At 32.5% G+C, this 24,167-nt stretch overlaps 1 protein-coding gene across 2 annotated transcripts in view; it reads right to left on the reverse strand.

The window, feature by feature from the left end:
• Window positions 1–24,167, reverse strand: part of LOC130447783 (adipokinetic hormone/corazonin-related peptide receptor variant I-like) — a 67,327-nt gene that overhangs the window by 2,070 nt on the left and 41,090 nt on the right. For both annotated transcript variants that reach the window (XM_056784797.1, XM_056784796.1), the window contains exons 4-7: window positions 22,116–22,320; window positions 20,634–20,784; window positions 19,074–19,252; window positions 866–975 (exon numbers count right to left, since the gene is read on the reverse strand). In XM_056784797.1, coding sequence (XP_056640775.1) covers window positions 866–975; window positions 19,074–19,252; window positions 20,634–20,784; window positions 22,116–22,320 — 645 coding nt within the window. The remainder of the gene's footprint in view (window positions 1–865; window positions 976–19,073; window positions 19,253–20,633; window positions 20,785–22,115; window positions 22,321–24,167) is intronic.

The following is a 24,167-nucleotide window of genomic DNA, read 5'->3' on the forward strand; positions in this document are numbered from 1 at the left end:
ACTTGTTTTTAACGTCAGAAGAAAATTGGAAGGAAATATAAGTTAATGGAAACATGAAACAACTTAATTTTATGTTGGAGATAAAGTTTTAATCTTCTTAAACGTCTCTAGAAGGGAACGGAAGTATATTCAAAAATCGGTTTTGTTTTATCAAATTATATATTTTAATTATACATGAATCCATTGAAACTTGAAAATGTTATGTTTTATAAACACGCTCATTATATTTGAGGTCTTGTTTTTCAATTTAATACACGCACGTCTATGATTTCATCCACCCTTTCACCATTTCATATAATGAAATCTTCTTCTTCACATTCGTGACTTATGTCACTGATGAAAAAGGTCCTTTTACTGACTAGAGACCTTAACACTGTGGTTAGCAAAAAGAACGTGATGCAATTCAATTGCTGTCTTCAAAACGACAACGAATTAAATCGTTGAGCGGATTTAATAGAAACAGTTAAAAGCAAGCTTGAGGACGTTCCTTTCTATTGAAATCCGTGGAATCAAATAAGTATCAAACTTTTCTTTTGCTAACTACGAGGATCCTTTGGAAAGTTTTCCCTTTGCAATTAATTGTCTTGACAGTTTCAGTATGGATACAGATTTCATGTACAGATATGAACCGATACAAAATCCGATTAATTATGATCAAACTTCTTTTATATATCTAACTTTAATTAGATGATCATCCAGTACAATATGGTGAACTTTGTTGATTATATTCTAAATTGTTTACAGTTTTGGATTTAGAAAGTCAAGCTGTCCAAAAATTTACGGTCTTAAACGATTAAATGAATTTCCAAAGTGCTGAAATCTTCTGGTTTCTGGAAATAAAAAGGGAAATATAATATAATGTTACCTGTTCCTCAGGATATTTTTCTAATTTATACATTCGATTTGAATCGTTACGAAAGCGGAAGTTTGTCCCTGGAGTCCGTACACCTGTCGATTTTGTAATCGCTGAACCTCCTACAACAAAAAGAAACGAATTTCAATACTAGTTGAATATTTCTCATAGTTAAATACTGTTTCTGGTACAATCAATGGTTTATTTGTCTTCAAAAATAATAGTTTACTTTACACATATTTTGTCAACTACGACAAATTGAAATTTGCAATTATCGGCTGATTTGTTCGTTATTTTTCATCTGTGAATTATTGCTTTGGTGTTTATGATTATAGTTTAGTCCCAGCTAGATCTTTGAGAGGCAAGAACGAGCTGGACCAAGTTATCTTTAAGTGCAGTTCGTATACGAATTGGCTTCGTTCTCGAAAATTCAGATACTGCGTAGACTCGGTGATGGTTTGGGATTATTTTGGAGAAATGGCGATTGTAGACTTGGTGAAAAGTGAGAACAGGCTGCAAAGAAAACAAAATTCGTTCCATCTACAGACATGGTCACGCCCTTTGAATTATTCATTCATAAATCTTTTTATTTTTGTAATCATTTCTTTATTTATTCCTTCAAAACGCGATGTGCCAAGTAACTACTAATTGACACTTAGCGTTGCTTAGTTTCATCCGTCTTGGACGAAATTATTATTTTTAGAGTTTACTCCTTAAGAATCGATTTGCATATATAAGGGTCCCGGTATGAGAAAAATGTGAGGAGTAAAATCTATCGATGAATGACCTCGTTACGTTTTTGGCGCGCATCCTATGATGCGCAACTTTCTAATTTGTCAGTGTCAACATACTTATATTGCTGTCATTGTGAAGTTTTATTATCATTGTGTTCCGCTAAAGTGAACTGAAAGTGTTTTCAAATAACTATGGCAGAAAGAGGTGTAGATGATTTTGCCGGAACATCTAACAAACACGTGGTTACAAGGTACGTTATAATTCATGTATTATATGTATGAGCATGTGCAATTTGTATTTATTAAATATTTTAATAATTACCGATGTAGTTCATATAAATATATATTTGAAAACAACACAAAAAATTAGATAATCAACCCAATCTGAATTATCGAGCGCATCTACATAAAATAAAAAATTTCTAACCTAACCTAATTTTTTTGTCGATGTCTATAAATTCTTTCACGTTATTATGCTTTATTTTATAAATAATTTTCAAATATTAACAACTGTAGTCAATAATTCGATAATATTATCAGAAAAATCGACAATATTTTTTCATTATAATAATGTTTTTATATAATTTTCTTTCGAAAAGTTATTTTTTAGCTTATTTAAATAATTTTCATGTACTATTTATTATTGTATGTAAAAGATTTAGTGACATAATTATCTTTTTATAACCATTTTTGTTTAATATTATATTTTAAATAAAAAATTAATTATAATAATTTAAAAAAAATGTTTACAAAAACCTTTTTTTATCAATTTTCTTAAAGTCGGTTAAAATTTTTATAATTATGCATTTATAAATTTTCTAATTTAATCTTTTTTTATATTTTTTGACTAGGAAAAAATCTAAACCTCCAAAAACTCCAGCCGAGAGACAGCGAGCTTCCAGATTAAAAAAAAAATTAATGAAGGAAGCCCAAAATATTCTGGCAATCAACCAATATTTTTTAAGTTAAATAAACTCTTTTTGCATCTGGTTAGACTATCGAACTTAAGGAGTAAACTTCAGTCGTGCGTCGGAGCTGACACATACACACACACAATTTTTTTTTGTATTATTTGCCTGTACTATATGTCACGTTTTAATTTAAAGTGGAATACCTTTCATTTTTGCTCAATTAGTTAACAAAGACTCTAAATTAAATTGAATACGAACCCTACCAAATTTGTAAGGGTATATAAGTTTTCAAAAGAAATTAATTTTCCATTAAAAAGTTATTTTGGTTCATTGTAGATATAGAAAGTTGAAAATATAATCATTATATTCAAATAAATACAACTTTTCTCAACAACCTCAGCATGTTGTTTTTTTTTCTTTTCATAACTTTTACTTTCACCGTCCTACGTAACGATTATACGGGGGTTATTTTTATAATTTAATCATGTAACGGGAGTTCAAGGTCGGCCAATCTTTTCCCGTCGCTATTGCGTTTGACGTCTATGTCGATGTCCGTTGCTTCGTCTGTTGCTATGTCAATCAATTCGCTCACTTCGTCCTACAAACATTCACCGATAACTAATTGAGCTTTATAGTAAATATCTAATAATTGATGGAAGGGTGCGTAATTGATTTAGGGATTTTAATGAAAATAATGACAAACGATTTGGACGTCCTTTTGTCATGATTGAAGACTTAACATAAACAGTTGATGTAGAAATTTGCATACAGCAATCTAACCAATCATTTTAATCATGAATCGTTATTTGAAGTACACGACATGTGATTAAATAGTATACGATTCAATAAGAGTAGTTCCTGCGGTTGTAATATACTCTACCGGTCAAAAGATTTTGCCTACCTCGTAATCTATTCATTAATTTTCGAAATATTACAATGCCGGTCATCAAATATCCCATAAAACCATAATCGGCTTATAAGCATAGATAAGGAACCCATTATTATGAATTTTATTTTGTATTTAATAAAACAAGCGAAGATAATTTCAGTAAAATTAAATACAAACATAAATCCGTTGTTTCCAAGTTTTAATTGGAAATTAAATGTGCGTGTATGTATACAGTACAGTCAATCGGCTGCGTGTACTCTCCCTCCCGTCTTTGTAGAAGAAGAATTAAACCTGCCTGGGTAGATATCAATGAGGGAGGTTTCGTGTGTCAGTACTTTTCTGAGGGTCGCGTGACGGGTAAAATTAATCTGGAAATGCTCGAAGATTCACGTGGACAAATGGATAACGATCCAATACTCTTGAAAATGCAGAATAGAACTTAATGTTAATTTTGCAGAATGCATAAGAAGACGAGGGTTCGTTGAGTGTCCCGCACTTCTTTCTCTGGGCTCTCGTTTCCGCGTCCTCCGAACTACAATTAAAGAATAATTTGAATTGACCTGCTTCTCTGTTGATAAACGTTTTCGGAAATGCGCTGATCAAGACGGGTATCAATTAGGATACTTACAGTTGAACATTGGATCCTTCCAGGTAGGATGTAAAAAAACACGTAGCATTCACATGCAAAAGGAGAAGGAAGTCACGTGTGTGAAAAAAACCGACTTTCCATGGTCAACATGCCAATTCCAAGAGATGAAATATTCGTCTACGACCACACGATGTCTCCAATCAGCATCCTACGTAGGAAGCTTTGGACACATCGTGTGGTACCAGCTTAATGTTTTTGCTTGTGTGTATTTCGAAATTATATTGTAAAGATGAAATTTTCGATATTTGATGACAGATACTTTGAACGATATTAATTTAAAACGTTCTTTTTTACTTTGTTTTCAATAAAATGATTTATCGCATTTCTGAACAAACTCCTTGTATATTAAAAGTTCATGTTTTCATATTAATAAAGTTTTTATTGAATTCTTCGTTTTCTCGGAAAAATACGGAACGTGATTATATTCTACATCGATGACAATTTTGATGAGAATTCATTACTAGTTTTTTCGATATATGGTTCTATATATTGAGTATTAGTACAGGCAAATAAGGCGATTTTGAGCTACTGAATAAGTCTATCAACTCGTAATAAAATTACAAGCACGTATTTTCGAAATTTTGAAAAGCGAATAACTCGAACACTATTAGGAATTGAAAAAAAACCACCGTGACATAAAATGTAGAGTACAAAATTATCTACAAAAAAGTATTTTAGGTATTTGTTCGTAACCTCAAAATTTTCACCTCAAAATGGGTTTGTACACTCAAGTCAAAATTGTACAGCACAAAATTGGTTCCTAGACATTTTTTCATGTTCATGAAGTTAATTCATTTGAAACCAAGAAGTTGATGAAAATATTGAAAATAACACGAACGACGAATCTCCCGTTGGATTTGCTTGTTTATACAGCGATTGATGGAATATTTCCATTGAAACTTCAAGCGTTTATGTGGCCAATACATCTCGCAAGATTTCCAAAAATTTTCCAAGGCGAAAATTACCCGTATAGAAAATAGAGATCTCAATAATCATGATGCATTTTAATTTTTTGAAAACGAAGTAGTTTTCCAGGAGTTAGAGCAGTTTTCATGTGCGCTGAATTTGCTTGATTTCGTGAGCGGATGTTCCTACTTTCGACGTTGAGGAGATTTACTCAAAAATAGTGGCTCTAACGAAAAAATAGCTAGAAACATTTTTTTTAGAAAATTTTATGCTCTACAATTTTTGTTAGGGCAGTTTTTTCGTATTCCTCTTAGTTTTCGAGTTATTCCAAAATTTCGAAAACCCGTGCCAGTAATTTTGTTACTAACCGAAAACCTCTGAGAATCTAGCAACTCAGAAGGGCCCAATTTAATTTCGGTCTTATTTCTATTGTACCCGTACTATATATTGAATCGATAAAGTTCTAAATTTTCATTGTCACAGCTTCATTTCCTGTTTCTGATATATTTACTGACAACTCACGTGATAACTAAAATTAATTTCCTCACGATAATGATAACTATATTAGGTCCTTTTTGAGTTTAAATACGTATCCTTTATTGAAAAAAAAAACATACATTCGGGTATAAATTTTTAGTTTCAAATGTTTAAAATCAAATTTTTATATTAGTTATTGCCAGCAACTTATCTTACAGCAAAAAATTTTGAATTTATATGTAGAATGATGTTTTGCATCTAATAAAATCCTTGACATAACAATGGATCCAGAATATCTTCATAGATCCTCGTGTTTAACGTTTTTGCATATATCTGGGATTTACATAACAAGAATATGTTAATTAAGCCGATTTGTGGCTTAATTCAGCATGAATTGAAGCAGAAATTCAGGTCAGGACTTCAACGTTTCGATTCATCAAAAATAATATTCAGAAACTTGTACGACAATTTGATAATATTTATCTATTAAATTTTCACATAAATCTGAAAAGCAGAATTTCGAAAAGTTATTATATGAACATGAGCGTCCTAGAGCGTTATTTTCTGTAACATCTTCAGAAATAGTTTGCCCATTGTACTCCGAAATCGATTAATAATTAAGCGAGTTACCTAAATGAAGTAATTATATAAAAAGTTACATAAGAAATAGAAATTTACATAACGAGTGTTTTTTCATGCGAGTAGATTCTGCGGCGAGTCCTGGAAGTCTGCGAGACCCAAAAAACAGTTTCCTGACGTGTTAAGTACATTTTTTTGGCGACCGTGTGTATTGGTTATTAACATTAATATAAAAATAAGTTAAGCACGTTTCTTCATATTATTTATTTAGGATGTAAGGTTTAAAAAATAAGAAATTAAATAAAATTGTTTATTTATAGAACAAAATTAGAAATATTTAAATTCTAATTCCAATAATTTATATTGGAATTTCAACAATTGGTTATATTGAACGGGTTCAATTCATTTGGAATGTTTGGTACATTTGAATGCTGAGAAAATTGCGTCAATTCTAATTTTCTACTAATTTTCTACATTGGTGGTTTCCCAGCAACCATATCTCTTTAAATTTATAAATTTCTTTAATTACTTCTTAGACTTCTTGATATGTTTATGTTTCTTAATATTGTTGATTTCAGGTCTTTTCTCTGTTTCAAAATTAGTTTTTTTAGTAATTTTCGAAAGATTGATAAAATTGACGTAGAGCTATAAATTTTACTCAAATTATTTAGGTCTTTTTCATCATTTATAGCTTTTTCTTTTCCGTGTAGTAGATTCCGTTTCAAGAATTTTTGAATCTTTATAATTGAATTTATGTTTTTTTGATATTTCATGCAGTTCTATTTTTTTTATCGTATTGATGACCATTTAGTCTATTTTCTAAATACTGAGATGTTTGTCCTATGTAGACAGCGTCGTAATTAGTACAAGGCACTTGATATATAATATTATTTTTTTTGTTTTATTTATATTTCCACTATTATCAGCAAATAACGTCGATGAGGTTCAACGAAGGCAATGATACGTGTAAATTTTACGATTTTATAATTTTCAATTGCCCGTATGTATGCCTTTCAATGTATATTTTCGAATCAGGAATTTATATTAATAATTGTCATCTTTCTGTATATTCCTCGTATCAATTACAGATTACGATTACTATTTCATTTCATGTTATATCTTTCAAAACGTTTAATGATACGTATTTCAATTCAGAATCCAATCACGTGTCTTATTATTAATTTCATATCTTTCATATTTCTAATTATATAAAAATTTTCTACTAACAACGGAAAACGATATAATAATTATGTTTTCCCGATACGTAATGAAATGGTTTCTATTTTTAGTGCCCACGTGTACCTGCAATCAGTTGGTGGTATGATTTCCAACAGGGTAAAAATAAATCTTTTATATCAGACGGAAATGTTTAGAATTATATAATTTTTTTTTTCATATATTCATACTTTAGTGTCTACGATTATTCACTGAAAAAAGAATTTCCATTGCTTTTCTATTGCTTAATTACCAAAGACTGTTTTTAATCCATTGTGATTATTGTTAATAACGAAGGAACAGTCTTATCCAGAGTTGAATCTAGTTCAGCTTTTATGACGATGGCCAATTTTTCCCTGAAAACGTTTACTATTGATGACAAATAATAAACAACGTGCCGCGGTATTTTTCAAGCAAGTACTGCCATCTCTATGTCATGCCAGATACTTCGGGAACGTCTGGAACGTCTATGCTAGTTAGCTAAGTTGATTTTTTCTCAAAAACCTTCCTCGGAATATTGTCAATCAATTCGTTCATAGTATCTCATAATATATTGTTTCAATTTTAGTATAAAGCACAATTACGAACGTTCTGGTCAAGTTCTCCCCCAAAAAGTTCAATGGGATTGAGATCCGGGCTCTGAGGATTCCAAACCATGTATGTTAACACCCCTTGTGCATCTTTCTCTTCCAAATATCTTCCGCATAATTTGGAATTATGCTTGGGCTCGTCGTCATGTTGTAAAACTGTTCCATTTTCATAATCCCATCAATTTTGGTTAAATCGACAGTTCCGTGGCTAGATAAGCAGCCCTAGACCATAATTGAGAGCTTTTGCGAACCAAACAAACAAATTTCAAAATAAAAAGAGCGGGGAAGATTGAAATTTTGTATTTAGCTCTTTCTAGTAACTTGAATATAGATTCGAAGACCCCCAGAAAGTCAGTGTTGAGTTTTAGAGCTGGTAAAACTTATTCATCACTTTTGTCGTGGGATATGTATTATGAACGCTTCTTTACATCTCTCCCCGGTATATCAATTTTGCGATCACAAACTTTTTACAGTCCTTGAAGTGAGATAATATAAGAAAATTAATTATATCATCTACAGTTTGAAACGAAAAAAATATATGTATATATAAAAGGCGTTCGCACAAACAAGTTCATGATTAGTCTCAGGTAGACTTAACCGAAATATACAGACAGTCGTTTATTAATTTCAATACCGAAAATACACAAACAAGATGAAAATTGTTGAGAACTAAATAAACATCATTATCCCAAAGTCTTAATTGAAATTTTATAAGAACGAAATTATATAGAAAATAAATAATTAGTAAACATGATTGACTGCGCAAAGATAACAGCTCGGTTCAATGAATCTACGGAATCTATTGAGACGTCAAAATAAAATTAAAAGGGTTGCAGTTATGGGGTGATGCGTCAAAGTTTTGAAGTTTGAGCAAGAATGGATGCTAGATCTATGTGTAATGTCAACTGTAAAAAACGGTGGAGGCTTGGTGATGGTTTGGGAATGTTTTGGACTAAGGGCGATTAAAAATTAAAGGGATTTTGAAAAAATATGAAACGATATTTAAGGAGAATGTAGTACGTTCTACCCGGCGCTTGATTCGCAGGAAACTAATACCAGATTTTGAACGTTTTATGGCCGCCAAACAATAATATATCAACTGTAAAAAGTTGACGCATCAGGTTTCTTTGTGAAGTTTTGCATAAAATTGTTATTTTACATTTTCACAAATAATTCCCAAGCGATTTTGTCCAGATCGTTCAGCTTTCCTTCAAAGTTTGTGTCATTAGTTTTTGTATTATTGGACTAATGGATATTCCCTTCTTTAATTTTTGCCTCGCTGAGTTTCGGAAATTTCTCTATCATGTATTAGAATCAACTGCAATCTTTAGATACAGTTGTGTTTCATCAGGCCGAGCTTTCTTCGTGTAGTGACTTTTTCAATCAATCTATACAGCATATCGAGTTCTACTCTGGATGAAACTGATCCTTCGTTTTCAAGAGTGAAATATTGAGTAACAGAGTTTAAACGAGGCCGAGGATCAGCATCGCCAAATGAGGTGACGACTCCAGAAAAGTTTTTTATAATACATTGAACGTTAAAAATTGAAAATAAATCGTGAAAATTGTTCTCAAATCATAGCCGGAATCGGAGCTTCTATATTTTTATTGTTTCCTAGCTTTTATCCGTGATGGTTTTCGACTAAGTTTGATGGAATCTATCTGTTCAACCTGTCATCGTTTCGTTTTCACGTATTGATAAGAGCAAAATATAAAATACGAAAAATGTAATCTCCTCACCTTTCCTCAAACGGAGAAAGCACTTTAGCTTCTTTCTTACAAAATTTCTGCTACCATTCGAACTGGGCATTTCTCCATCTGAAAGAAGGCAGGATTGAAAGAGGTCAATTAGTTTTTCTGTTTTATAAAACTGTGATATTCAAAAATATGTTAATTAAATCATTGTTTAAAATTTCTTTTAGTTCGATATTTTCTCTTTACGAAAAAAATAACAAAAATAACTCGTTACATAGCTAAAACTAATGGCTTTGAGATGTTAAAATCAGAAAAAAACAGATTTTTCGCTAGAGCGTGCAACTTTTTTATGCTTCCGTGTATATATACAGTTGAAAGCTCATTTTAGGAATTGATTCCATATTTTTTCATCTGTTTTTAAGTACCCATACGAATAGAAAATCGTTATAAATGATTTTGTGCTTAGAAAATATTTTTTCGTACTAACCATTTTTCGCAATGTAACGAATGAATTCTATCACATCTAATTGTCATTATACTTTTGACGAAGTTGTCTAATCAAATAATTCAATAATCTTTGATGATAATTTGTATAAAACAGCTGCGAATACTATGGATTCTTCTTTTAATTCGCGGAAAATTAACTGAAGGAAAATGAGGTACGATAACAGCTGGTGTCATATTATTTGTTCGAGAAAATTGAATTGAAATCCAATTGGTCCCGATTTGTAAGTAAAAAAATCTAATTTCTCATGTTAATAAAACATCGTCTGTGAAAAACTGACGGTTAATAAATTTTGTCGTTCAGTAACAGACAAAACAGTATAACGAAAAATCTTGATTTCCAAAACGATTTGGACAAAACTTAATAACTGTAAATGAAATTTACCACTATAATATTGAATAAAAATAATAAGCTGAAGACTGACGCAAATTTGTTACATAATAAGATGTTAATGATGATTGAAGTAAAGGTGAAATATACTGGATAAAAACCGACAGAACCCTTTAAATAACCTGGTGGTAGAATTCGTTTCTAAAATGTATTGTATGTATCTAGAATTCATACGAGGTCTGGCTATCCGAGTTTTGGAAAAACTTGCACCAGGACAAAGCAGTTTTTGGCCAGTAAGCGCACTACAGTGCTCGAACACCCACCGTAATCACCAGCTTTGGCACCGTGTCACTTTTTTTTGTTTCGAAGATAAAATCTGCTTTGAAAGAGACTCAATTTGAATCGATGGAAGCGGTAAAGCCGAGATCTTAAACGCACTCACCAAAAAAGAGTATATTGAAGGGAAGGTAAAACCCTTTTTCATAACCAATCTCGTTATTTAATAGCCAGACCTCGTATATGAGTGTAGTTGTCTAATTTTTGAGATACACAAATAAAAAAAACATCCAATTCGTTATTTTAACAGCTCAAAAACGTTTTTGTTTTATCTGAAATGTGATAGCTCGCTTTGGAGATTAGATGTTGGAGATTGATTCGTCTTCTACGATTGGTTTCCCTGATTTTTTTCGGACACTTTATCAATATGTTCTATAGATCTACTTTGCCATGCAAGGGAAGAAGACATCCTTGTATGTTTGCTTGACTAGAATCTATATTTTCATTTTAAAATGATATTTATAGTTAATAACACATAAAAGATGGAGAAAAAACCACAAAGGGTGCCATCTTTAACATCGAAAAGTTATCAGTAAGAGCTTCTAATTATCTATGAGTTGGTCTCCCAATCATACCTTGAGGATGCTCGACTCAATACAGAAGAGAGCAATTCGACGAAAAGTTGACAAGGAATTTGGACAGCTTAGAGCATAGAAGAAAGGTCACAGATCTGACTTTGTTAACCGATACTACCAATGCAAATGCTTTTCCGAGCTCTTCAACATAATTCCATCTACCCAAAAGTAACCGGAATAGCTTTTGTAATACTGATTTCTGCCGCTAGGGCCTGTCTAGCGCAACTCGTCGCCTGTTCAGCGCCGCGCGGACCGTTGACCTGCCACGTTCTGTTCGTCACTAGTGACTGTTTCGTTTTTTTATGATGAGAAAACTCAAGCGTATGAGTGGTTTTCTCGATTTAAAAATGACGACATGTCGATTGACGACAAACCTCGCTCTGGACGTTCATCAACTGCCCGAATCGATGAAAATGTTGAAAGAATTCGGGAGCTTGTGTGCAAAGACCGTCGACAGACAATTGAAGTGTCTGAAATCATTGGAATATCTTGGAGATCGGTTCAGCAAACAGGTGACTGGTTCTTCCATCATGACAACGCATCTGCACACTCGGCCATCACTGTTAACCAGATTCTGTTTAAAAATAACATGGTTCCGCTGTCCCACGCACTATACTCGCCTGACCTGGCTCCGTACGACTTTTTCTTGTTTCCACGCATGAAAAGGGGCATGAAAGGACGGCGATTTGGAAACATTGAAGACATCAAGAAAAGAACGAGACAGGAGGTTGCAACCAACTCTACAGATGAGTTCAAACAATGTTTCGAACAGTGGAAGCTCCGCCGGGACAAGTGTATTACTTGTAATACATAATAAAAGGTTGTTTTGTAAATATGTGTGAATATATAGCATTTAAAAAATAATTCCGGTTATTTTTCGTATACCACGAATGTGATGTGACGTAGGTTTTTTTTAGTGTACGTTTATGTTGTCTAAATTTTCGCTTTAATACTTTACTTATACTAATATTTTACTTTAATACGTTATTTTTTTTTTTGGAGGACAAAAAGGCATTCAACAACCTTTAAAAGTCTGTCGCTCTTATTACTTACGACTCTTCGTGTTTAGAAAGGCAGAAGAATCATGTTGACGAGAAACTTTACTATAAAATTGTATTTGAGACATAAAATAAACGAATACTGAACGACAAAGAAATTAATTAACTAATACAATACTTTACAACAAAAATCAACTACCGGATATTTAATTAACGTTCGAAAATAACTAGATTAACGAACGTTAACCACAAATTTCAAAGTTTATTAATTATAACTTCATCATACTCGACACAAACTCTAGTGATACTTCATTAAGTGATTTGGTAAAAATGTAGTAGCGCTCAAATGGGGCCGAACCCTTAATCAAGAAAAGTTCACATGATAGAGGTGAAAGTATATTTTAGACCAGGAGTCGGTAAACTGTTGATCCCCCTCTCGAGTTCCAAACGAAATGTTTATTATTGAAGCCCTAAGATATAAACTTCAAATTTGGGTAAACGCAAGCTCTGTTCAAATAAAGCGCCACGCGAGCTTACAAACAATTAAAAACAACAAAGAATTATTAACGTTTCTTAGCAGTTTTCGTTGCTGATTAATCAAAGCATTTTTGTGATGATGGCTGAAGCAGTCAGTCAGATAAAAGACAGCAAAATGGATGAAACTTAGCACCTACTCTACACATCTACTCAGCTGAGAAGACTGCATGTGCTGAAGCGACTCGAAAGCGTGAAAAGACGTAAAACTTAGTATAAAATTCATAGCTATTCTAAAAAGGTAAAAACCTCGATTATAATGCAGTATTTGAAGGGTGGAATCGTAGAGAAACGACCCATTTGTCCAAATTGTATTTGGAATTGTTTCGTATTTTCCAGATCTAATCCCCGATAACTTTTTCCTGTTTGAATTTCACTGAACAGAATTTTTTCCCAATTAAAACGTCATTAAGAGGTTATTTTGAGGTTAGGGACAAATTAAATTGAAAGATTTTTTTCACCCCACCGTTAAACCAGGAAAGTCCTACAATATGAAGTATGTAAATGTTTGCATTTCAAAAACAATTATTCGATAACGATTTCATAAAATTTTGTTAAAATCCTCTACTCTACACATTTATTCAGCTGAGGCATGTGCTGAAGCGACTCCAAAGCGTGGAAAAACGCAAAAACTAGTGTAATATTCATGACTATCTTAAAAAAGTAAAAACTTCGATTATAACGTAGTACTTGAAGGGTGGAAAAACGACCCCATTTGTCCATATTATATTTGAAATTGTTTCGTATTTTGCAGATCTAATCCCCGATAACTTTTTCCTGTTTGAATTTCACTGAACAGAATTTTTTCCCAATTAAAACGTCATTAAGAGGTTATTTTGAGGTTAGGGACAAATTAAATTGAAAGATTTTTTTCACCCCACCGTTAAACCAGGAAAGTCCTACAATATGAAGTATGTAAATACTTGCATGTCAAAAACAATTATTCGATAACGATTTCATAAAATTTTGTTAAAATCCTCTACTCTACACATTTACTCAGCTGAGGCATGTGCTGAAGCGACTCGAAGGCGTGAAAAGACGTAAAACTTAGTATAAAATTCATAGCTATCTTAAAAGGGTAAAAACCTCGATTATAATGCAGTATTTGAAGGGTGGAATCGTAGAGAAACGACCCATTTGTCCAAATTGTATTTGGAATTGTTTCGTATTTTCCAGATCTAATCCCCGATAACTTTTTCCTGTTTGGATTTCACTGAACAGCAATTTTTTTCCAATTAAAACGTCATTAAGAGGTTATTTTGAGGTTAGGGACAAATTAAATTGAAAGATTTTTTTCACCCCACCGTTAAACCAGGAAAGTCCTACAATATGAAGTATGTAAATGTTTGCATTTCAAAAACAATTATTCGATAACGATTTCATAAAATTTTGTTAAAATCCTCTACTCTACACATTTACTCAGCTGAGGCATGTGCTGAAGCGACTCGAAGGCGTGAAAAGACGTAAAACTTAGTATAAAATTCATAGCTATCTTAAAAGGGTAAAAACCTCGATTATAATGCAGTATTTGAAGGGTGGAATCGTAGAGAAACGACCCATTTGTCCAAATTGTATTTGGAATTGTTTCGTATTTTCCAGATCTAATCCCCGATAACTTTTTCCTGTTTGGATTTCACTGAACAGCAATTTTTTTCCAATTAAAACGTCATTAAGAGGTTATTTTGAGGTTAGGGACAAATTAAATTGAAAGATTTTTTTCACCCCACCGTTAAACCAGGAAAGTCCTACAATATGAAGTATGTAAATGTTTGCATTTCAAAAACAATTATTCGATAACGATTTCATAAAATTTTGTTAAAATCCTCTACTCTACACATTTACTCAGCTGAGGCATGTGCTGAAGCGACTCGAAGGCGTGAAAAGACGTAAAACTTAGTATAAAATTCATAGCTATCTTAAAAGGGTAAAAACCTCGATTATAATGCAGTATTTGAAGGGTGGAATCGTAGAGAAACGACCCATTTGTCCAAATTGTATTTGGAATTGTTTCGTATTTTCCAGATCTAGTCCCCGATAACTTTTTCCTGTTTGAATTTCACTGAACAGCAATTTTTTTCCAATTAAAACGTCATTAAGAGGTTATTTTGAGGTTAGGGACAAATTAAATTGAAAGATTTTTTTCACCCCACCGTTAAACCAGGAAAGTCCTACAATATGAAGTATGTAAATGTTTGCATTTCAAAAACAATTATTCGATAACGATTTCATAAAATTTTGTTAAAATCCTCTACTCTACACATTTACTCAGCTGAGGCATGTGCTGAAGCGACTCGAAGGCGTGAAAAGACGTAAAACTTAGTATAAAATTCATAGCTATCTTAAAAGGGTAAAAACCTTGATTATAATGCAGTATTTGAAGGGTGGAATCGTAGAAAAACGACCTCATTTGTCCAAATTGTATTTGGAATTGTTTCGTATTTTCCAGATCTAGTCCCCGATAACTTTTTCCTGTTTGGATTTCACTGAACAGCAATTTTTTCCCAATTAAAACGTCATTAAGAGGTTATTTTGAGGTTAGGGCAAATTAAATTGAAAGATTTTTTTCACCCCACCGTTAAACCAGGAAAGTCCTACAATATGAAGTATGTAAATGTTTGCATTTCAAAAACAATTATTCGATAACGATTTCATAAAATTTTGTTAAAATCCTCTACTCTACACATTTACTCAGCTGAGGCATGTGCTGAAGCGACTCGAAGGCGTGAAAAGACGTAAAACTTAGTATAAAATTCATAGCTATCTTAAAAGGGTAAAAACCTTGATTATAATGCAGTATTTGAAGGGTGGAATCGTAGAAAAACGACCTCATTTGTCCAAATTGTATTTGGAATTGTTTCGTATTTTCCAGATCTAGTCCCCGATAACTTTTTCCTGTTTGGATTTCACTGAACAGCAATTTTTTCCCAATTAAAACGTCATTAAGAGGTTATTTTGAGGTTAGGGCAAATTAAATTGAAAGATTTTTTTCACCCCACCGTTAAACCAGGAAAGTCCTACAATATGAAGTATGTAAATGTTTGCATTTCAAAAACAATTATTCGATAACGATTTCATAAAATTTTGTTAAAATCCTCTACTCTACACATTTACTCAGCTGAGGCATGTGCTGAAGCGACTCGAAGGCGTGAAAAGACGTAAAACTTAGTATAAAATTCATAGCTATCTTAAAAGGGTAAAAACCTTGATTATAATGCAGTATTTGAAGGGTGGAATCGTAGAAAAACGACCTCATTTGTCCAAATTGTATTTGGAATTGTTTCGTATTTTCCAGATCTAGTCCCCGATAACTTTTTCCTGTTTGGATTTCACTGAACAGCAATTTTTTCCCAATTAAAACGTCATTAAGAGGTTATTTTGAGGTTAGGGCAAATTAAATTGAAAGATTTTTTTCACCCCACCGTTAAACCAGGAAAGTCCTACAATATGAAGTATGTAAATGTTTGCATTTCAAAAACAATTATTCGATAACGATTTCATAAAATTTTGTTAAAATCCTCTACTCTACACATTTACTCAGCTGAGGCATGTGCTGAAGCGACTCGAAGGCGTGAAAAGACGTAAAACTTAGTATAAAATTCATAGCTATCTTAAAAGGGTAAAAACCTTGATTATAATGCAGTATTTGAAGGGTGGAATCGTAGAAAAACGACCTCATTTGTCCAAATTGTATTTGGAATTGTTTCGTATTTTCCAGATCTAGTCCCCGATAACTTTTTCCTGTTTGGATTTCACTGAACAGCAATTTTTTCCCAATTCAAACGTCATTAAGAGGTTATTTTGAGGTTAGGGCAAATTAAATTGAAAGATTTTTTTCACCCCACCGTTAAACCAGGAAAGTCCTACAATATGAAGTATGTAAATGTTTGCATTTCAAAAACAATTATTCGATAACGATTTCATAAAATTTTGTTAAAATCCTCTACTCTACACATTTACTCAGCTGAGGCATGTGCTGAAGCGACTCGAAGGCGTGAAAAGACGTAAAACTTAGTATAAAATTCATAGCTATCTTAAAAGGGTAAAAACCTCGATTATAATGCAGTATTTGAAGGGTGGAATCGTAGAAAAACGACCCCATTTGTCCATATTATATTTGAAATTGTTTCGTATTTTGCAGATCTAATCCCCGATAACTTTTTCCTGTTTGAATTTCACTGAACAGAATTTTTTCCCAATTAAAACGTCATTAAGAGGTTATTTTGAGGTTAGGGACAAATTAAATTGAAAGATTTTTTTCACCCCACCGTTAAACCAGGAAAGTCCTACAATATGAAGTATGTAAATGCTTGCATGTCAAAAACAATTATTCGATAACGATTTCATAAAATTTTGTTAAAATCCTCTACTCTACACATTTACTCAGCTGAGGCATGTGCTGAAGCGACTCGAAGGCGTGAAAAGACGTAAAACTTAGTATAAAATTCATAGCTATCTTAAAAGGGTAAAAACCTCGATTATAATGCAGTATTTGAAGGGTGGAATCGTAGAAAAACGACCTCATTTGTCCAAATTGTATTTGGAATTGTTTCGTATTTTCCAGATCTAATCCCCGATAACTTTTTCCTGTTTGAATTTCACTGAACAGAATTTTTTCCCAATTAAAACGTCATTAAGAGGTTATTTTGAGGTTAGGGACAAATTAAATTGAAAGATTTTTTTCACCCCACCGTTAAACCAGGAAAGTCCTACAATATGAAGTATGTAAATGCTTGCATGTCAAAAACAATTATTCGATAACGATTTCATAAAATTTTGTTAAAATCCTCTACTCTACACATTTACTCAGCTGAGGCATGTGCTGAAGCGACTCGAAGGCGTGAAAAGACGTAAAACTTAGTATAAAATTCATAGCTATCATAAAAAAGTAAAAACTTCGATTATAACGTAGTACTTGAAGGGTGGAAAAACGACCCCATTTGTCCATATTATATTTGAAATTGTTTCGTATTTTGCAGATCTAATCCCCGATAACTTTTTCCTGTTTGGACTTCATTAGACAGCAATTTTTCCCCAATTAAGCCCACCGTTATGGTTAAACCAGAAGAGTCCTACAATATGAAATATGTAAATGTTTGCCTTTCAAAAACAAATATTTGATAACGATTTCATAAAATTTTGTCAAAACCTTTACTCGAGTGGTTATTCAATATTAAAAACAAACCTGAATTTTGAATAATCAAGTCGAAAACTTCTCAAATATTCCACGTAAAATGATATATAGATAATTTATTTATTAGTTGGAAATTCCGAACGTGATTATTGTCTAAATTTGTATATTCATTCAGGCATATAACGATCCAATAATCATGCATTGCGGTTTATAACATATACAATGAAACTGATGCATATTTAGTTTCCCATAATAGTTTGAGCTAAAACTTCCCCAACCCCTTATTTTTAGATAGGGAACATACCATATGTGCACATCATTAAATAGTAAATATTCAAATAAATAGATGATACACGATTTCGTCATCGTCATCATTTTTAATGGTGACGTACTTAAACGAGTAATCTTTGAGCCGACTTTCCGAATTCACTCTTCGCTACATGAAGAATTTCGTCCTCCAGAATCGATTGTTTCAATAAACAATCGCAGAAGACGAATCTCCATCACGATAATACCAGCTCTCACACATCAGTTCAAACCAAAACGTTTCTGAATCTATGGCTCATACCTACGCCGTACATTTCTTGTTTGGTACCAAATAATTGCTTCTTATTCCCGTAGATGAAAAATAAATCGCGAGTTTAACGTTTTTCTACACCTGAAGAAGCAGTTAAAGCGTTGAAATCATATGTTTTGGAGGTACCTTAATCGGAATGGTAAAAATATTTCTAATCGGCTCAAACGCATGCAAAAGAAACAACCCTCGTATATACTAGCATCGATACAGAAATTATGAATATAAATAGTAAAATTAGAAGACATGCAAAGAAGAAATTGAAAGAAAGAAATGAAAACATGAAAATAGATGTAGAATTAGACAGTTCGTAGCGATCCAATCAGAATAGAGTAGAGTGAGATACTAAGTGGTATACCGATGTTTTTTCTCTCTCTATCTACTGTTCGGAACGACTTGAACAAGCTGTTTCTAACTTTATTATTACTCTATAGCAACAATACAACATTCTCAGTTTGTTTTAATATCTTTAACATAAAAAATTAATAACAAAAAGAGCTTTGCAATAAAATTTAGTCATAGCATAATTTAAGACTTGTAGTGGATAGACAAATAAGAAAATTTCAGATAAAAATAAAATGGTATAGCTTACCATTGATGCAGTTTTGTTTTTTGTCGAAACACGCGACGTATTTACGTTTTTTTTTGCAAGTTATTATATAGCTGCCGTAAATTATGGGATTTGCGCAACTATTTGTGACCACCATTATAAAAAACGTTTCTTGTATCCATTCCGGTAAACGTTCTGCACTTTCTCTATCTATCATATACCTGCAAGAAATTTGAAATATAAAACATACAGTGGACGGTCCCAGAAGTACCTAGCGCAACAAAAAACACACAAAAATTGATTGTTGTTTTGTTTCGGGTGGTAAGTTATGGACCGATGTTTCAAGCAGTACCGCCATCTATAGATCAAGCCAAGCTCCTCTATGACACCGATGTTTCAAGCAGCTACCGCCATCTATAAATCAGTGCAGGATTTTCTATAACATCGATGTTTCAAGCAGCTACCGCCATCTATAGATCAGGCCAAGCTCCTCTATGGCACCGATGTTTCAAGCAGCTACCGTCATCTATAGATCAGATCAAGTTCTTCTATGATACCGATGTTTCAAGCAGCTACCGCCATCTATAGATCAGATCAAGTTCTTCTATGATACCGATGTTTCAAGCAGCTACCACCATCTATAGATCAGTCCAGGATCTTCTATGACCATCACCTTACGTATCAATCTACCCTAAGCTCCCAAGCTAATAAAGCTTGATGAAAACTAAAGTCTCTAAATCCGTGTTGACTTTTGAATGTTTGTGAACGTCGTAGATCCGATATTTTCCTCACTACAGGTGAAATATGAAGATAATTTTGTTAATTTGGTAAAATAACTCGACGCTTGTTTCGATAACCAAAATATCATGTTCAGAGACTAAAGATAAACTTAGAATTACAAATATATATAACTTAAGAGCTGAAAACATTGATTGTATTGTTTTTTAAAGAAAAAATAGATATAAGAGTTCTGTTTCACACGACGTGTAAATCTCAATGTTTGGTTCGCATCGATTGTATTCCCTGTAGAAGAAAGTAATAAAGTATATCCTGAAAACAGGGATTCAATAACCTTTAAGAGAGTCCTTTCTAACCACGGATAAGGTAAAATATAATTTGAAATGCAGGTGACATGTGGCGGCGTTTATTCAGGATACCGTTCTCGGTTTTCACTCGCTTCGTTCTGATCGTTATCGCTACGTGAATCGTTCATTTCGAGTTTCGTTGTTGTCAAAATTTTCCATTATGACAAATTTTCCATGCATGTAGTTCCAGTTTATTAGATTATAGATGACATGTAGCTAATGACGGTGGCTACTACAATGGTTAACAGAAATAGAAAATGATTATAAATATCAAAAGTATATCGTCTGTTTTGTTTGCTCGGAATAACCTCACAATTTCTTGATTTTATTTATGTAAATATTACTTACTAAAAGACTACTAAAGGCAGAACTGTCTACATAAATCAAACAGTTGATTGAAGCATCTCCACTTTATATTTAATGGATTAAATTGATTGGTTAAGTAATATGGAAGAATTTTTGAGTTACCTAACCTAATCTAACTTAACTTGATCTATAGTAGATGTCTGGTACTTACCATAAAGTAATAATTGCGTATGGAGTGCAACACCAAATATAAACAGCTACTATTATTATAGTCATTTTTAGAGTTCTGCATTTTGCTTTTTCTATATTAACTGCTGAACGCCTGAGTCTTATCTTTCCATCGGATAAAGGTTGTGACTCACCTGAAATAGTGAATAGTGTAAGCGTATTTTCAGTTTTTATAATAAGAATCGTTAATTCTCGTAGTTTTGGAAAATATTTGACCACCGAGCCTATTTTTCAAGTCTGGGTACAGAAAATAATCCGAGGAGAGCTGGTGTATAGTCTTGATGAAACAACACTTTCTACTTAACCAAATGCGGTTGCTTTTGATTGATTTTTCGCTGCAATAAGCTTGTATGAAACTCGCAGTTGATAGTTTTTCCTTTTTGAAGATAGTAGATGAAAATTATTCCACGACCATCCCGGAAAAAATGACACTATAACATTTTCTGGAAATGGAATGGACTCTGCTTTCTTTGAAGCTGGCTCTCCCTTTTTAATCCGTTATTTTGATATCCACTATGATTATCAGCACGCATATTATCAGTCGACGATCATCCAGCGGATTTTCTTCAGCATTTCTAGAGTCGTCACTTAATTTGGTCGACCACTGCGATTCTGGTCTTCGCAGGTCATACAGCCTCATTTAAACTCTGCTACTGAATATTTTACTGTTGATATTGAAGAAGCAATTTCAACCAGAATAGAATCTAGTTCAGCTTTTCATTGGTTGGGCTTAATTCTTACAAATAAAAGTGTTATATATTCCAATTCACAAATTCACCAAAAACGTTCACTATTGATGACCCCCCCAGCAAACATTAAACCACGTGACGTCTCCAAACTCACAACAGAGACTGTATAGATTGTGCCCTTTCTAATATAGTTGTATTCTTCAAACTGGTATGCGAAATAGGGCTGGAATAGTAGTATACGGGTCTCAAACTAAACTCTCTGTAAATCTGAGTAACATACCAAGCATTTTTCCCTGAGAAAAATATGTAATTGTATCTCAAATTGAAGATCATCATATTAAATATCATAAAAATCAAATTGGTTTGGTTTTAATTTCAAAATGATTCCTGATTTTTTTTCACGTCTTAAATACGGTTTCTCCAGTTTACAGCAGTTACATTTTCAACTTCTGTCTTCGATGGTATATTCGGCTTTAATTTATTTTGATAATTGATGATGATAATTATTGACAAACTGAAGTTTCAAGTATTTTCGTTGAAGTTTATTCCAATGAAAAGTTTTTTTCGCGGCCTCACTTTACTAACTAATTTCTGCCTTGACGGGAAAACATTTTGGTAAACACTATCGAATGCACTGTTACAGGGCTCGAAATGAACTAACACAGACAAAATATATACAAATATAAATATAAAGATAGTGTCTATTCTATTTTATTTCATTTAACTGGAGTTTATTCACTGGATCACATTGATACAACGATTAAATAGCGACTTACTTTGTATAGATTTGGAATTTCTGAATATCTCGCACATTATGGCGGTGTAGGCTACAATTATCACAAATAAAGGTATGAAGTACATGAAAGTAACACACAAAAAATTGTAGGCTATTTCTTGAGATGGTGTAGTGAAAAAATCGAATGATACACATTGAGTAAATTGTGGAACGTTCGAGGGAGACTTTACACTAAATACGAAGCTCTGAAACAAACAAAAAACATTATTGAATATTTTGAATTGTTCAAAAATGACTATTTATGAGGATTGTTTGAGAAATTTCTGAACCAACAATGAAATAAGACATTTTAAGTCTTAGTATAGCCAAGCCTTTCACTTTTTAACTATTTTTTGCTGTCTAAAAATATGCGTTGACATATACGATAACTTCAATCAAATCAAATTTCATTGGTGGTAGATCTGGTATATACGGTGGATTGGTGAAGTAAATCTAGAATTTTAACCTTAGAAAAGCATTGTTTTTTAGCTTACGGTTGTTTTTAACAATTTTTACCTTTACTCGTTTAGAAAAAACCGTTGTCATCATTTCGTCTTTGTCTTTTTAGAGTCTTGACTGTTTTAATGACATATCGATACTCAATTTTTTCCGTTTTGAGGCAAATTTGATTCTTGTACTTGTTTTTTCCATAAGAAACATTTCAGAAAACTCTCGTAAGTTATAGCAACAATTGATTTAATAATTTCTTTGCTTGATTAATATGGAGGGTCTAATACCACCCACTTAAAAGTAGTATGAGGGTGAAAAAACCGATCATCGGAATAATTCACTTGTAGCCCTGGGGTATTTTGACCCACGCAGCTCAAAAAAATGTTATAATGAACGCTTTTTATTCTATTTAATTCAATTAACGACCTTCGGTGGTTGTTTGAGAGGATTAAATGAAAAAAAAAAAATTCTATTATCCCATTTTTGTGCTCGTATTTTTTCGTAATACGAGAAACTTTTTTCTTTGTTCAATAGTATAATTTTTATTCCAACGAATGATAAATAATTGCTATTCAATGGTTGAATACAATATCATGGTTTTTCTACTCCATGTAATCCTCGAATTGTTTGAAAATTACGTGAACAATTTATAAATGGGATGAAACGAATTTTTAGAACGCAAGAGTTTGCTTTCATATCAAAATGTTATTGAATTCCACTCGTATACTTCCATTGTCCACTGACCTTTCATCTTTTTATAGTTTTTCCACTTGAATTGTTAAAATGGAAACGTTTTGTTTCAATATTTTGACCTGAACAAGGCCTAACCATCATTATATGTTTGGTAATCAACAATTTTTTAGGTGTAAAATTATGTCATCGCAAATTTAGAGCAAAATTTGACTCGAAGGGTGTTTCAGAAGTTTAATTATTGACATTCAGTGAAGCCAGTTGAGTTTGATTATCATTTGATGTCGATTCACAACAATTCAGGTCAATTGAGATCATTTGGAGTCAATTTTTGACAGATATTGTGGATTAACATCAATTTAAGCCTATTGAGTCTTTATTATCATTTGATGTTGATCATTGATGTTTTTTGATGTCTATTGACGTCGATTGATGTCGATTCACAACAATTCAGGTCAATTGAGATTATTTGGAGTCAATTTTTGACAGATATTGTGGATTAACATCAATTTAAGCCTATTGAGTCTTTATTATCATTTGATGTTGATCATTGATGTTTTTTGATGTCTATTGACGTCGATTGATGTCGATTCACAACAATTCAGGTCAATTGAGATCATTTGGAGTCAATTTTTGACAGATATTGTGGATTAACATCAATTTAAGCCTATTGAATCTTTATTATCATTTGATGTTGATCATTGATGTTTTTTGATGTCTATTGACGTCGATTGATGTCGATTCACAACAATTCAGGTCAATTGAGATCATTTGGAGTCAATTTTTGACAGATATTGTGGATTAACATCAATTTAAGCCTATTGAGTCTTTATTATCATTTGATGTTGATCATTGATGTTTGTTGATGTCTATTGACGTCGATTGATGTCGATTCACAACAATTCAGGTCAAT

The sequence above is a fragment of the Diorhabda sublineata genome, chromosome 8, assembly GCF_026230105.1.
Source record: "Diorhabda sublineata isolate icDioSubl1.1 chromosome 8, icDioSubl1.1, whole genome shotgun sequence".
NCBI lineage: Eukaryota > Metazoa > Arthropoda > Insecta > Coleoptera > Chrysomelidae > Diorhabda > Diorhabda sublineata.